This window comes from Ranitomeya variabilis, chromosome 2 (assembly GCF_051348905.1).
Source record: "Ranitomeya variabilis isolate aRanVar5 chromosome 2, aRanVar5.hap1, whole genome shotgun sequence".
In the NCBI taxonomy this organism is placed as follows: Eukaryota; Metazoa; Chordata; class Amphibia; order Anura; family Dendrobatidae; genus Ranitomeya; species Ranitomeya variabilis.
Window position 1 is genome coordinate 263,495,467 of NC_135233.1, and position 15,053 is coordinate 263,510,519.

General features: G+C 51.9%; 1 protein-coding gene across 2 annotated transcripts in view; it reads right to left on the bottom strand.

Annotated features, from left to right (window-relative positions):
- LOC143805460 (complement C5-like) overlaps positions 1-15,053 on the bottom strand; it is a 112,808-nt gene that overhangs the window by 49,031 nt on the left and 48,724 nt on the right. For both annotated transcript variants that reach the window (XM_077284852.1, XM_077284851.1), the window contains exons 11-13: positions 2,862-3,053; positions 2,583-2,786; positions 1,936-2,145 (exon numbers count right to left, since the gene is read on the bottom strand). In XM_077284852.1, coding sequence (XP_077140967.1) covers positions 1,936-2,145; positions 2,583-2,786; positions 2,862-3,053 — 606 coding nt within the window. The remainder of the gene's footprint in view (positions 1-1,935; positions 2,146-2,582; positions 2,787-2,861; positions 3,054-15,053) is intronic.

The following is a 15,053-nucleotide window of genomic DNA, read 5'->3' on the forward strand; positions in this document are numbered from 1 at the left end:
ATCTGTGACTGTTGCTAGGTTTTGTGTGTGTGATAAATCCCTTTCTTCTTCTACTTTGGTTTAAACCCATCCCCCACTTCCAGATGCATTACTCTGTTACATGTGTGAATATATTTGGTATTTTTCATTACCCTGTTCGTATTACCTTGTTAGTCTGGTTAGTGTATTACGGTACACTACTACTCCCCTCTTCCCTGGGTGGGGGGAAGGGTACAGACTGAGGGCAGATTCAGGAGCTAAGCAAGGTAGAAGGCCCTGGCATCTTCACCTTCAGAAATAACCCAAGGAACAGGGCGAACTAGTCGGCCCCTAGCATTAGGGACAGGGAAGGAGCCCCGGGACAAACGACAACAGGGTCATGACACCACGGACATTCGGGACTCCCCTCTCACGGCAGCACAGCCCTCCCCGGACACTGGGGACTCTCCTCTGACCACAACACAGCCCCCTGGACACTGGAGACTCTCCTCTGTCCACAACACAGCTCCCCGGACACTGGGGACTCTCCTCTGTCCACAACACAGCCCCTCAGACACTGGGGACTCTCCTCTGTCCACAACACAGCCCCTTGGACACTGGGGACTCTCCTCTGTCCACAGCACAGCCCCCCGGACACTGGGGACTCTCCTCTGTCCACAGCACAGCCCCCCGGACACTGGAGACTCTCCTCTGTCCGCAACACAGCTTCCCAGACACTTGGTACTCTCCTCTGTCCAAACACAGCCCCCTGGACACCGGGGACTCTCCTCTGTCCAAAACACAGCTCCCCGGACACAATGGACACTCCTCTGTCCACAACACAGCCCCCTGGACACTGGGGACTCTCCTCTGTCCACAGCACAGCCCCCTGGACACTGGGGACTCTCATCTAACTGCAACACAGCCCACCAGTCACTGAGAACTCTTCTCTGACTGAAAAACAGTGTGCCTGGTCACTGGGGACTGCCCTCTGACTGCAGGACAGTGCCCCCTGGACACTGGGGACTTTTCTCTGACTACAGCACAGCCCTCACTGGACACTAGGGACTCCCTTATTACAGCAAAACAGGGCTCCTCAGACACTGAGGACTATTCTATGACCACAGCACAGCACCCCCTAGATACTGGGGAATCCCCTTTGACAGCAGCACAGAGAGTAGCCAGAAGACCGCAGCATCTGATTTCTCCTACTCCTGCACTGATTAGAAGCGCTTCACCTTCTTATTAAACAGTGTAAATTTCTTTTGGCAGTGCAGAGGTTAATCTGCTCAGTTGAGCGCTCCTGTAGTGTTTAGGCTCTCAGCTATGCACTGTTAGCATCTCCTATATAATCTGGGCCCTGACTAGCACTCATTGTCAGAGTTAGCTTATGCTGCATGTCTGGAGGTGTTTATGCATTTGGTGGATTTATCTGTGACTGTTGCTAGGTTTTGTGTGTGTGATAAATCCCTTTCTTCTTCTACTTTGGTTTAAACCCATCCCCCACTTCCAGATGCATTACTCTGTTACATGTGTGAATATATTTGGTATTTTTCATTACCCTGTTCGTATTACCTTGTTAGTCTGGTTAGTGTATTACGGTACACTACTACTCCCCTCTTCCCTGGGTGGGGGGAAGGGTACAGACTGAGGGCAGATTCAGGAGCTAAGCAAGGTAGAAGGCCCTGGCATCTTCACCTTCAGAAATAACCCAAGGAACAGGGCGAACTAGTCGGCCCCTAGCATTAGGGACAGGGAAGGAGCCCCGGGACAAACGACAACAGGGTCATGACACCACGGACATTCGGGACTCCCCTCTCACGGCAGCACAGCCCTCCCCGGACACTGGGGACTCTCCTCTGACCACAGCACAGCCAACCTTTTCACTGCAGACTCTTCTCTGACCGATGTGCATATGTGGCCCCAGAGCTGGTTACAATCATACGCGGGCCTCATTGTCACCTCTTGGCCTCTCACCTCCTGATTATTGATGCATTTCTCTCTCACATCCACCCAGATGGAATCAGCCACGACCTCGGCGGTGGAGTCTCCGGTGATAATGTAATAAACCAGGAGGCGGATGGAGGGCACCATGGCTGCCGTTATCTGGATGTTCAAGTTCTGGGAGGTTGAGTCGTGGACCCTCTGAACTGTATTATAAGTTACAATCTTCCCCTTAGAGATGACCTGGAGGAGAAACCAGATAAAGATGGAGACGTGCAAGACTCCCAAATAATTAAAAACTGCCAGCGAAGCACAGTCCCAGGCTCCGCAGCACAACACAATCCCTGGGCCCGCAGCGAGGCACAGTCTCGGGCCCCCCAGTGAAGCACAGTCCTGGCCCCGCAGCAAGGCACAGTCCCAGGCTCTCCAGAGATGCACAGTCCCAGCCCCCTGCAATGCATAGTCCCAGGCGGCCCAATGAGGCACAGTCCCAGACCCCCTAAACCGAGGCATAGTCCCGGGCCCCCAAACCGAGGCACAGTCCTGGGCCCCCCAGCAACACACAGTCCCGGGCTCCCCAGCGAGGCACAGCCCTGAGCTCCCCAGCAAGGCACAGTCCCGGACCCCAGTGAGGCACAGTCCCAGCCCCCACAGCACAGTTGTGGTCCCACAACACTCACCAGGTAGCTGTAGTGGGTCAGTTTGGCCATATAGGGGCTTTTGGGCACCACCTGGACATTGAGGTAGCCACCAACGTGCAGCACTTCACTCTCCCGCGCCCAGTTTATGTACAGGTAGCTCTTAGTTGGTGACTTGTAGGCTGTTGCTGTGTACGTGGAACTCGCCTGATTTTCATCTTGCAGGTTCTTGTCGGCTGTCTTTATCTAATAAAGTCATAAATCTGGTGTAAAAATCACTCCTGTAACCAGCGGCAGCGCCCGTGCCAGATGGCGACTCACCGTAAATTCCAGGATGGTGACATCGGCCGGGATGTTCACCACAAACTCAGCGATTCCTTTACCGTCAGTCATCTGGATCTGTGAGTGATAAGAACTCAGAGGGCTGACCTCTCCATCATCCTGCACCATCTCTCCAGTGAGCGACAGTCGGATCTTGGGCACCGCCTTGTCCAACGTGTCCTTCACCTGAACCTGCACCAATCATGAGACATTGTCAGTTACATACAATGCAGGAGAAGCGTGGTGTGAGAGGCAATACTGAGGACATAGGAACCGTAGAGGGGTACTCTGTACAGGGGTGGCAATGTGGGGGATAATGAGGTGGAACTGTGGGTGGGTGACGGCCTGCGCTATATTGGGGTGGCACTGTGGGGGGCTAATGGGGCAGCACTGTATGTGTAGCGCCCCCACTGCCGCAGGGCCGAGGGGTACCCGGTACCGGGCCTCTGAGTCTCTGTTCTGGGGTTGTCACGGTGGCTAGACCCGGTCCGTGACCCTGCTGAGGGGCGTACAATAAAGGTGGAGGGAATGGTGTGCGTAATGGTGATGATGTTGTCGTGGTGCGGTGCAGGTTGCAGTAAATAACGAGGACACCAGGTTGCAGTCTCTTTACCTCTTTACTGAAGGCTTCAGGGTCCTCAATCCGGAATACGGTTAACTGGGCTGCGCAAGCCTGGTCGGTCCGATGGCACCTCCAGAGTTCCCTTTGCAGGTGGAAATCTGTGCCTACCTGCTAGCGCTTGTGTGTTGTAGTCCTTCCCTGCTGAGCACCACGGGATAGTCCTCACAACTGTTGTGTCTGTTTCTCGTGTTCCCTCACAACTCGATTCTGATGTTCTTCCATGTCCCCCAGATCTTATGGTTAGGACGCACCCGTATGACGGGGAGGCTCGGAGCTATTCCGGGACTCTAGCGTCGCCCCACTCCTGTTGTTACCCCCCTGTGTCTTCCTAGGTCAATTGGGTGAGACAGCCCGCCTCTAACTGACTGTCCTGCCGTAGGTTTGAAGTTTGGCTTGGAGCTCTATACTTCCTCGGCATTCCGGCCACCGGTATTGCGCCTCAATAGGATGTTGCCTCGTCTTACAGCACGACTCCTACTGGTATTCTCCTTGTTGCGTTGATCTCGTTTCTCACTCAGCACAATAAACCTCGCTTCTTATCCTTTCTTGGGGTACCGCCGCTATATCGTGCAGGCGCGGTCCCGTAACGTTCTTTCTGGTTGCTAGGCCTCTGTCAGGATCCCACCCCTGACAGGGACCCCTCTGAATCTTCCCCCTACAACACCCTCTGCCACAAGGTGTTGCCTGGTTCCAACCCAGTCAGCTTTCTCCTCTAACTTCTTGCCTAACCCCCAGTTTTACCAGATTGTGAGGAGTGGCCTAATGAATAGAACCCTTAGCTCCCCCTGGAGGCCAGATTGTGAAGTGTATTGGTGTCTGTGATACCTGGTCAGATGAACTCCTTCAGTGCCATCAGATGTACCATAGCCCCCCCTTAGCGGCGGAGCCACAGTACTGCAACGACCAGGACTCTGGGGCGCTGCACTCCCCCCCAGTTAAATCCAGTACTCCTGGACTGGGAAGAAAACAACAATACATGTCAGCAAAAAGACATACAATTTTGAAAATGCAAGTACAAGTAAACTTTTTAACAGAGCTTCCCTTTATTAAAGGTGAGGACACTTGAACGTTACTTTTTCTTACCCAACCGGGTATTCTACTAAGTGCAAAATCTTTGAACAATAATTTAACTTTGCCTTTAAGGACGTACTTGCTAAATCCACTAAAGACCTTCTTATAACACATTATAAGGCTATTCAACGTTTATGCATTCTCCTTCTTCAAATCTGCAGGACCGCCTGTCCTAACTGCTCCAGACCTACTGCCTCTCCTTTCTGTTACAGGACCGCCCCTTTCCGCCCGGGCCTACTGTCTTTCTACAACTATACACAGTATAGAACATATCATCCATCTTTCAGTTCGGATTACTGAGCCATCTCTGTATGGCTCCTAAGAGGACTCACCACTAACCCCTACGGGTTCACTTCCTGTCCCCATTTTCTAGCACATTATTAAACATTTTCTATTAAATAAAACATTAAACTTCCTTCATTACTTTCTTACTGACATGTATGCAGGACGCTATGTCTACCCCTACGGGTCTGCTGCATCTTTCTTCTAGCTTTCACCTTTACAGGACTTCATTCCAGAGCACATTACCAATATTTCTTACAATCAACTAGTTAGTTACATTTAACTTCTTCTTTCAAGACATTATTGCCATTTAACCATCTTAAAGGGAACCTGTCACTCCGTTTTTTCGGTATGAGATAAAAATACTGTTAAATAGGGCCTGAGCTGTGCATTACAATAGTGTAGTTTGTGGACCCCGATTCCCCACCTATGCTGCCGAAATACGTTACCAAAGTAGTCGTTTTTGCCTGTCAATCAGGCTGGTCAGGTCAGATGGGCGTGGTGTCTTCCCCCAGATCTTGCGTAGTTTTCCGTTGGTGGCGTAGTGGTGTGCGCATGTCCAAGGTCCCGAATCCTGCACAGGGGTGTGAAAATAGCAGCGATGTCCGTTATTCCATTGGTGGTCGGTGGGCGCGGCCATCTTGCTTTGGCCGCGCGTGCGCAGAAGCGGCGCTCTGCTGGCCGCGGCTTCAGGAAAATGGCCGCGGCTTCAGGAAAATGGCTGCGGGCATCCGCGCGTGCACAGATGGCTATCGCGGCGGCCATTTTCGTGAAGCAGAGTTCGCATCTCGGCTTCACGAAAATGGCCGCCGCGATAGCCATCTGCGCACGCGCGGATGCCCGCGGCCATTTTCCTGAAGCCGCGGCCAGCAGAGCGCCGCTTCTGCGCACGCGTGGCCAAAGCAAGATGGCCGCGCCCACCGACCACCAATGGAATAACGGACATCGCTGCTATTTTCACACCCCTGTGCAGGATTCGGGACCTTGGACATGCGCACACCACTACGCCACCAACGGAAAACTACGCAAGATCTGGGGGAAGACACCACGCCCATCTGACCTGACCAGCCTGATTGACAGGCGAAAACGACTACTTTGGTAACGTATTTCGGCAGCATAGGTGGGGAATCGGGGTCCACAAACTACACTATTGTAATGCACAGCTCAGGCCCTATTTAACATTATTTTTATCTCATACCGAAAAAACGGGGTGACAGGCTCCCTTTAAGGCAACACTGTTCATAAGTGCAATATGTGGACATTCCCTTTAAGAGGGAACCAAGTCTCTATGAGGTAGTGCAACTTCTCAAGCTGCAAGTCTGTTCGCAGTAAGGACTCCGGTGCTGGTTCCCAAACCAGTATCTTCGCAAAGAGTCCTTTCCTTGTATAAAACCAGTAGAGAGCACCTTTAAGAAGGTGCAAACTATTTACAACATCAGTTTTTGAATCATTCACCGTCCATGATTCGGCAGTCTCTTGATAACGGAAGCAACAAGTGGAAAACAAACAAAAGACAATAGGGATCCCGGGTCAACAAAGGGATCCCTTTAAGAGTTAACCCTGGACGGGTTTTAGCAGCATAACAGCAGAAAACAATGAACTATTTACAATCACAGAGTGTTAGGATAGTTACTTGAACCACTCAGGAGGCAGCACCGGCGGAGGCAACCCCCTAGGGTATTGCGCACCACCTGGCACTGCTGTGTTGTCCCATCTGGGGGTCTGCGTACCCACTGTCTTCAGTTCTGGAGCAGCAGGGGCACACCCCACCTGAAGAGGCGTCTCCTTGGCCACGAGGGTGGTGGAGGTGACGATGCTGCATGTCGTGGTCTTGACCATAGTACACGTTGGAGTGACCTCGGTGGTCCTGGTAATGATCATAGGCTGACCACAAGGGGGCACCTTTGCCACAGGGGTCAGCTTCACTGGCACCTTAATCGGGGGTGTCACAGGGTTCTGCCTCTTGTGGACATTTAGGGCAAACCACCCCTTTTCCCCAAAGTGCCTGGTGTAACTCACTTCGTCCCCCGGGTAGAGATCCCGGTCTGGGTGGCCCTCTCTGAGATGAGACTCAACATCCCTTCGGTTGACAAACACCTCCGCATACAGGCCCGGCTCTTTAATGAAGCCCCAGCCTCAGCGGAGCTTGAAGGTGGTGATGGTGCCCTGCCTGCGCGGGGCCTGGTGAGCGGCGGGGTCCTTGCGGGCCCGTTCCTTGACCGCCAGGTCTTTTTGATGGTAGGTCTCCAGCCCGGCCTGGTACACCCTTTCCTTCTCCTCCCACTGCTGTTCCAGCTGGGTCTGATATTCCTCCCAGCTCAGGGCCTGCACCATCTCCCCTTCCCGTGTCTTCACCCCGGGGAACCCCATAAGGTCGGATCCTGGGTTCACCCAGCGGCATACCGTGCGCTCCGCATGGGCCTCACACAGCAGGGTAGTTGGTGTGATCGGGGCTTTCAGGAAGCGCTCCATACCCGTTGCCTCCTCCCATGGTAACAGGCGCTGGAGTCTATGGGTCCCAGGGAGAGGGGGTGCCGCAACAGGGCCTACTAACAAGCCCTCTGTCAGCGGGATGGGGTCGGCGGACTCACCAGCCAATGCAGGCTCCTCCTCCGCGACGGGTTCCGCTGGCGGTGTCGGCGAGGGGCTCAGCAACAACTCCGGTAGCGGTACAGGATCCGATGCCAGAGGACTTCCTTCCGGCGCTACCTGGTGCGGAGCCTGGGCCTTCATGTTCAGCTGAAGGAGCTGGTGGATCAAGTCTCCCATCTCAGCCTGCGAGAGATCAGCGCTATCCGTGGAGAATGGGCTGCAGTATTCGTCCGGGTAGTTGGGGGAGACTTCTGCTTCAACCCCACATTCGGGCTCCGAGCTGCTGGCCATGGCGTCCTCCACGTGGGTCGCTTCCTGGTCCTTTTCCCGCTCTCTCCTTCGTGGGCGGTTTCGTTTTCTCTGTCTCCGCCCACCATTGAGAATCAGGAGGTGGATCTTGGCTGCTGACGGACACGTCCTCACGGTGCAGAAATATTTAGACTGGGCGGCCATTGTCCTTCGCGCTCTCCAGCTGGTCCACGCCTACTCCACGCCCCTCTTCTTCTCCTGCGCTCTCCTCAGCGCTGTAATGGCGGCGGATTTTAGCGGCAAATGTCAATCCACAGTCCTTGCAATAAAGTACAGTCCAAGCACAGTAAATCACAATTCCAAGGCACACATGACCTGATTCTTCAGGCTTAAGTAGATCCTGTTCGTGACGCCAAGTTGTAGCGCCCCCACTGCCGCAGGGCCGAGGGGTACCCGGTACCGGGCCTCTGAGTCTCTGTTCTGGGGTTGTCACGGTGGCTAGACCCGGTCCGTGACCCTGCTGAGGGGCGTACAATAAAGGTGGAGGGAATGGTGTGCGTGATGGTGATGATGTTGTCGTGGTGCGGTGCAGGTTGCAGTAAATAACGAGGACACCAGGTTGCAGTCTCTTTACCTCTTTACTGAAGGCTTCAGGGTCCTCAATCCGGAATACGGTTAACTGGGCTGCGCAAGCCTGGTCGGTCCGATGGCACCTCCAGAGTTCCCTTTGCAGGTGGAAATCTGTGCCTACCTGCTAGCGCTTGTGTGTTGTAGTCCTTCCCTGCTGAGCACCACGGGATAGTCCTCACAACTGTTGTGTCTGTTTCTCGTGTTCCCTCACAACTCGATTCTGATGTTCTTCCACGTCCCCCAGATCTTATGGTTAGGACGCACCCGTATGACGGGGAGGCTCGGAGCTATTCCGGGACTCTAGCGTCGCCCCACTCCTGTTGTTACCCCCCTGTGTCTTCCTAGGTCAATTGGGTGAGACAGCCCGCCTCTAACTGACTGTCCTGCCGTAGGTTTGAAGTTTGGCTTGGAGCTCTATACTTCCTCGGCATTCCGGCCACCGGTATTGCGCCTCAATAGGATGTTGCCTCGTCTTACAGCACGACTCCTACTGGTATTCTCCTTGTTGCGTTGATCTCGTTTCTCACTCAGCACAATAAACCTCGCTTCTTATCCTTTCTTGGGGTACCGCCGCTATATCGTGCAGGCGCGGTCCCGTAACGTTCTTTCTGGTTGCTAGGCCTCTGTCAGGATCCCACCCCTGACAGGGACCCCTCTGAATCTTCCCCCTACAGCACCCTCTGCCACAAGGTGTTGCCTGGTTCCAACCCAGTCAGCTTTCTCCTCTAACTTCCTGCCTAACCCCCAGTTTTACCAGATTGTGAGGAGTGGCCTAATGAATAGAACCCTTAGCTCCCCCTGGAGGCCAGACTGTGAAGTGTATTGGTGTCTGTGATACCTGGTCAGATGAACTCCTTCAGTGCCATCAGACGTACCATAGCCCCCCCTTAGCGGCGGAGCCACAGTACTGCAACGACCAGGACTCTGGGGCGCTGCATATGTGGGTGATGACCTGCGATATAGAGGGTTGGCATTGTGGGGAGTAAAGGGGCAGCACTGTGGGTGGGTGATGGCCTGCGCTATTGGAACGCCAGCCAGGGCCGTGGGGTACTCAGTACCGGGTCCGGTACTTAAGGGGATGTGTCACGGTGGCAGTGACCCGGTCCGTGGCCCTGGGCGCCCATGTAAAAGGGAAAGGTCTTTAAAGGGTTCTATTAATAAAGTTTGTGTTTGTGACGCCACTTAGGGTATTCGGTCAGTAGGGACCAACGCTGCTTAAAGGGGTCCTCTGGGGTGATGTTATGGCAGCTAGATGGTATAACTTCCCACAGGTGAAGTTAGGTCCCCAGAGCTCCCGGTGTATAGATGAGGATGGTGAGTGGTGCAGTAAAGAACGGAGGACACAGGTTTGCAGTCTCTTTACCTGGTTTACTGTAGGCTTCAGGCAACCGCAGTCCAGGGAACCAGATAACAGGTACAGGCAGGGTCCGGCCAGCTTGGAAGCGAATTAAGAGTCCCCTTTACCAGGTGGAGTTAGAAGCCTTCCTATTAGCGCAGTGGTGTTGTAGTCCCTTACTGCCTATGGCTTCTCGCAAGGTCCTCACAGTTCTCTCTGTCCTCCATAAAGGTGGGACAGAAACCCGTATGACAGGTGGCTCGAGCCTTTTTACAGGGTCTCTATCCCGACCCGGGCTCTATGTGCCACTGTGCCTCCTGGGTATTAAGGCAGACAGGTGATTTATAATCCAGCTGTCCTGACGATTTCTGCTATGCCTCTTAGAGTCCGACACAGCCTCGGGCTTCTGGCTACCGGTGTCTGCGCTCAGCCAGGGAGGTAGCCCAATCGCTGCTAAGCTCCCTGGTGTCACTTTCCTGTGCTCCACGCTCCTACAAGTCCACCAAACAGTGTTCTTTCCTTCTGTATATCTCAATCTTGGAGCTGCAGCAACTCTGGCTGCAAGGCCCCATACACGTCTTTCTGCCTCAGACTGCTCCAGTCTGCTGTCTGGCATGAACTGTCTAACTTTCCCTCCAAGCCAGAATCTATATTAGGGACGTTCCCCTTAATCCGGGTTCAGAGCTCCCCCTTCTGGCCTGGAGTGTGAATATGTTGTGTGCATTGTGTCTACCTGGTGAAAGAGATCTTCCCTCGCTTCCAAGCGTGAAATCACTCTCCCCGTGAGGAAAGCAATGCCACTGTGACAACCAGGACCCTGGGGCATCACACTATAGAGGGGTGACATTGTGGGGGGTAATGGGGCAGCACTGTGGGTGGGTGATTGCCTGTGTGGCGCCCCTGAAGGTCCAGTTGCCACAGAGGTACTGCACCTCAGCCAGAGGTGTGGTACTCCGCTGAGGAACCCCTTCTGGAAGGACACCCAGATTGTGACTTACGTCCGGGAGACCAAGTTACCTACACCCGACACTGGGCTGAAAAGGGGTGGTACGCCCTTAATGTACAGAAATGCTCATGGAGGCACATGGCACTCAGGCCAGTGGCTGCCAGTTCAGAAAGACAATTAGAGGCCTCAACATCAGCTGCTGCAATGTACCCTGCTACTGCGACACACCAGGAATCCGGATGTCACAGTAGCCTGCATCCCGGGGAGGTTGATGCCCTGCCTGGGAGCGAGAAGGAGTCCCTTTAGCAGGTAACACTAGCATACAACACTTTCCTGACTCCAGGCCAGAAGGGTCGCTTCCCTATAAGTTCTGGTCTGGAGGAGGAGTTAGAGGTCAGTCTGTGTGAGACAGTGAAGGGAGAGGACGCGCGTTAGAAGAGAGAAACTGGGAGTGGAGCTGCGATTGAGCTCACTCCTGGGATTGTGCGCAAGAAGCCGGACACTGGGGTCCGAGGTTGTGTAGGCACTGTATGCCCCACAGCAGAAACCGGACGGCAGGAGATTGAAGGTCTTCTAGCCACAACTGACACCCAAAGGCACAGCAGCAGATTAGAGCCCGGAGTCACCACGAAAAAGGGATACCTGTAAAAAGGCTTGAGCTTCCTGCCATGTGGGTAAAGTTCCACCTAAGGGACAGATACAGAGGGACTTGAGGAAAGCTAATGCATCAAGAAAGCAGAATTCAGAGCAGAAAGGAAGGCTTCCAACCCCACCTGGCTAGGGGGATTCTGAACCGCTTCCAGGCTGCCCGGATTCCAAAGATCACCTGTAATCTGTGCCCTGGACTGCAATTTCAACAGTAAAAGGTAAAGAGACTGCAAATCCTGTGTCCTCCAATTATTTCCTGCACTCCTCCATCTATCATCCCTTACCAACTGCAGTGGGAGCCCTGGGGACTAAGCGCTACCTGTGGGGAGCTATACCATCTCTGCTGTAATACCATCAGCCCCAGCAGATCCCTTTAAGCAGCGTCGGCCATCTCTGGCCAACTACCACAGGTGGCATCACGAACATTACTACATTAGACTTTATTTCCCACTTCACTTTATCCCCTTTAAAGGGCATCTGTCACATTCTTTTTCATATATAAGCTTCGGCCACAGCCATCAGGGGCTTATCTACAGCATTCTGTAATGCTGTAGATAAGCCCCCCGATGTAACCTGAAAGATAAGAAAAATAAGTTAGATTATACTCACCCAGGGGCGGTCCCAGTGCGGTCCGGTCCGATGGGTGTCGCAAGTCCTGATCCGGCACCTCCCATCTTCATACGATGTCGTCCTCTTCCTTGCTTCCTGTCACGGCTCCTGCGCAGGCGTACTTTATCTGCCCTGTTGAGGGCAAAGTACTGCAGAGCGCAGGCGCCGGGAAAGGTCCGTGAAGCCCAGCGCCTGCGCACTGCAGTACTTTGCGCGGCCCTCAACAGGGCAGATAAAGTATGAAGATGGGAGAAGCTAGACCCGGACCGCGACGCCCATCGGACCGGACCGCATCGGGACCGCCCCTGGGTGAGTATAATCTAACCTGTTTTTCTTATCTTTCAGGAGACATCTGTGCTGTTCCATGTATGTTGTCATATTTTACTCTGCTGCCACCCAATGGCCTTTTTCCGTATGGCAGCTTGTTATTCATTAATTCTTGTGGGCATGTCTTTCACTTCCGGTTCAGGGGTCAAGTCTTCTCTTCCTCTGGCAGACATTTCATTTTCAGTTTACTTGCTGTTGTGAGAGGACACGCTTTAACCGCTCTTAGGAAGGCATCAGTCTTTCGACCTCTTGCTGCTCACACTTGCAGTCATACTTGGTGCTACATCTTTCTGTACCTCGTCTACACCTGCATTTCTGGAGAAAGTACTGTATTACCAGTTATGCGCTGTATGTCCAGATTAACAAATAAACAGGTCTGGATTGCACAATCCCTGTTGTGCATAATCTCTCCGGACGCTGAGCAGCATTGGTCCGGTCTGCCTCACATCGAGGAAAACTGAAGGTACGAATCTTTCTCACAACACCTATTAGTCAACCACACCTCCATTCCCTCATGTGGGGACAGAACAGTCGAAAGACTGCCTTGAAGCCCGGCCAGAATCATCCTTTTATCCCAATCCATGTGCCCGCACTCTGCCTGTTCACATACTGCAGCCATGCTCTGCTAAGAGATCTCCTGCAGCATCACCTCAGGCCACATCGTGCATAAAGACTCTCTGTATATTATACCACATCGCTGCAGATTGTCGGACTGCAGAACCCCACAATTCTCCAAAAACACCTTGGGAATCTTATCAGGGGGTCGCAACTAAGCGGCACCACGATTTCCAGACCCCAATTCAAAAGTTTAGTTTCTTAACCCCTTAATCCCATATGACGTACTATCCCATCGAGGTGACCTGGAACTTAATTCCCAGTGACGGGATAGTACGTCATATGCGATCGGCCGCGCTCACGGGGGGAGCGTGGCCGATCGCGGCCCGGTGTTAGCTGACTATCGCAGCTGACATCCGGCACTATGTGCCAGGAGCGGTCACGGACCGCCCCCGGCACATTAACCCCCAGCACACTGCGATCAAACATGATCGCAGTGTACCGGCGGTACAGGGAAGCATCGCGCAGGGAGGGGGCTCCCTGCGTGCTTCCCTGAGACGATCGGTACAAGGCGATGTACTCACCTTGTACCGAGCGTCTCCTCCCTGCAGTCCCCGGATCCAAAATGGCCGTGGGGCTGCATCCGAGTCCTGCAGGGAGTACTTCCGGGTCCACAGCAGGCGCTGGTAAGCCTGCATGGCTGTATGTCAGATCGCTGATCTGACAGAGTGCTGTGCAAACTGTCAGATCAGCGATCTGTGATGTCCCCCCCTGGGACAAAGTAAAAAAAAAAATTTCCACATGTGTAAAAAAAAAAAAAAAAAAATTCCTAAATAAAGAAAGAAAAAATATATATTATTCCCATAAATACATTTCTTTATCTAAAAGAAAACAAAATAATAAAAGTACACATATTTAGTATCGCCGCGTCCGTAACGATCCAACCTATAAAACTGTCCCACTAGTTAACCCCTTCAGTGAACACCGTAAGAAAAAAAAAAAAACGAGCCAAAAAACAACGCTTTATTATCATACCGCCGAACAAAAAGTGGAATAACACGTGATCAAAAAGACGGATATAAATAACCATGGTACCGCTGAAAACGTGATCTTGTCCCGCAAAAAACGAGCTGCCATACAGCATCATAAGCAAAAATATAAAAAAGTTATAGTCCTCAGAATAAAGCGATGCCAAAATAATTATTTTTTCTATAAAATAGCTTTTATCGTATAAAAGCGCCAAAACATAAAAAAATGACATAAATGAGATACCGCTGTAATCGTACTGACCCGAAGAATAAAACTGCTTTATCAATTTTACCAAACGTGGTACGGTATAAACGCCTCCCCCAAACGAAATTCATGAATAGCTGGTTTTTGGTCATTCTGCCTCACAAAAATCAGAATAAAATGTGATCAAAAACTGTCACGTGTCCGAAAATGTTACCAATAAAAACGTCAACTCGTCCCGCAAAAAACAAGACCTCACATGACTCTGTGGACAAAAATATGGAAAAATTATAGGTCTCAAAATGTGGAGATGCAAAAACTTTTTTGCTATAAAAAGCGTCTTTTAGTGTGTGACAGCTGCCAATCATAAAAATCCGATATAAAAAACCCTATAAAAGTAAATCAAACCCCCCTTCATCACTCCCTTAGTTAGGGAAAAATAATAAAATTAAAAAAATGTATTTATTTCCATTTTCCCATTAGGGTTAGGGTTAGGACTAGGGTTAGGGCTAGGGCTAGGGTTAGGGCTAGGGTTAGGGCTAGGGTTAGGGCTAGGGTAAGGGCTAGGGTAAGGGCTAGGGTTGGAGCTAAAGTTAGAGTTAGGGTTGGGGCTAAAGTTAGGGTTAGGGTTGGGGCTAAAGTTAGGGTTAGGGTTGGGGCTAAAGTTAGGGTTAGGGTTTGGAGTACATTTGCAGTTGGGATTAGGGTTGGGATTAGAGTTAGGGGTGTGTCAGGGTTAGGGGTGTGGTTAGGGTTACCGTTGGGATTAGGGTTAGGGGTGTGTTTGGATTAGGGTTTCAGGTAGAATTGGGGAGTTTCCACTGTTCAGGCACATCAGGGTCTCTCCAAACACGACATGGCGTCCAATCTCAATTCCAGCCAATTCTGCGTTGAAAAAGTAAAACAGTGCTCCTTCCCTTCCGAGCTCTCCCGTGCGCCCAAACAGGGGTTTACCCCAACATATGGGGTATCAGCGTACTCGGGACAAATTGGACAACAACTTTTGGGGTCGAAGTTCTCTTGTTATCCTTGGAAAAATAAAAATTTGGGGGGCTAAAAATCATTTTTGTGGGAAAAAAAAATAGATTTTTTATT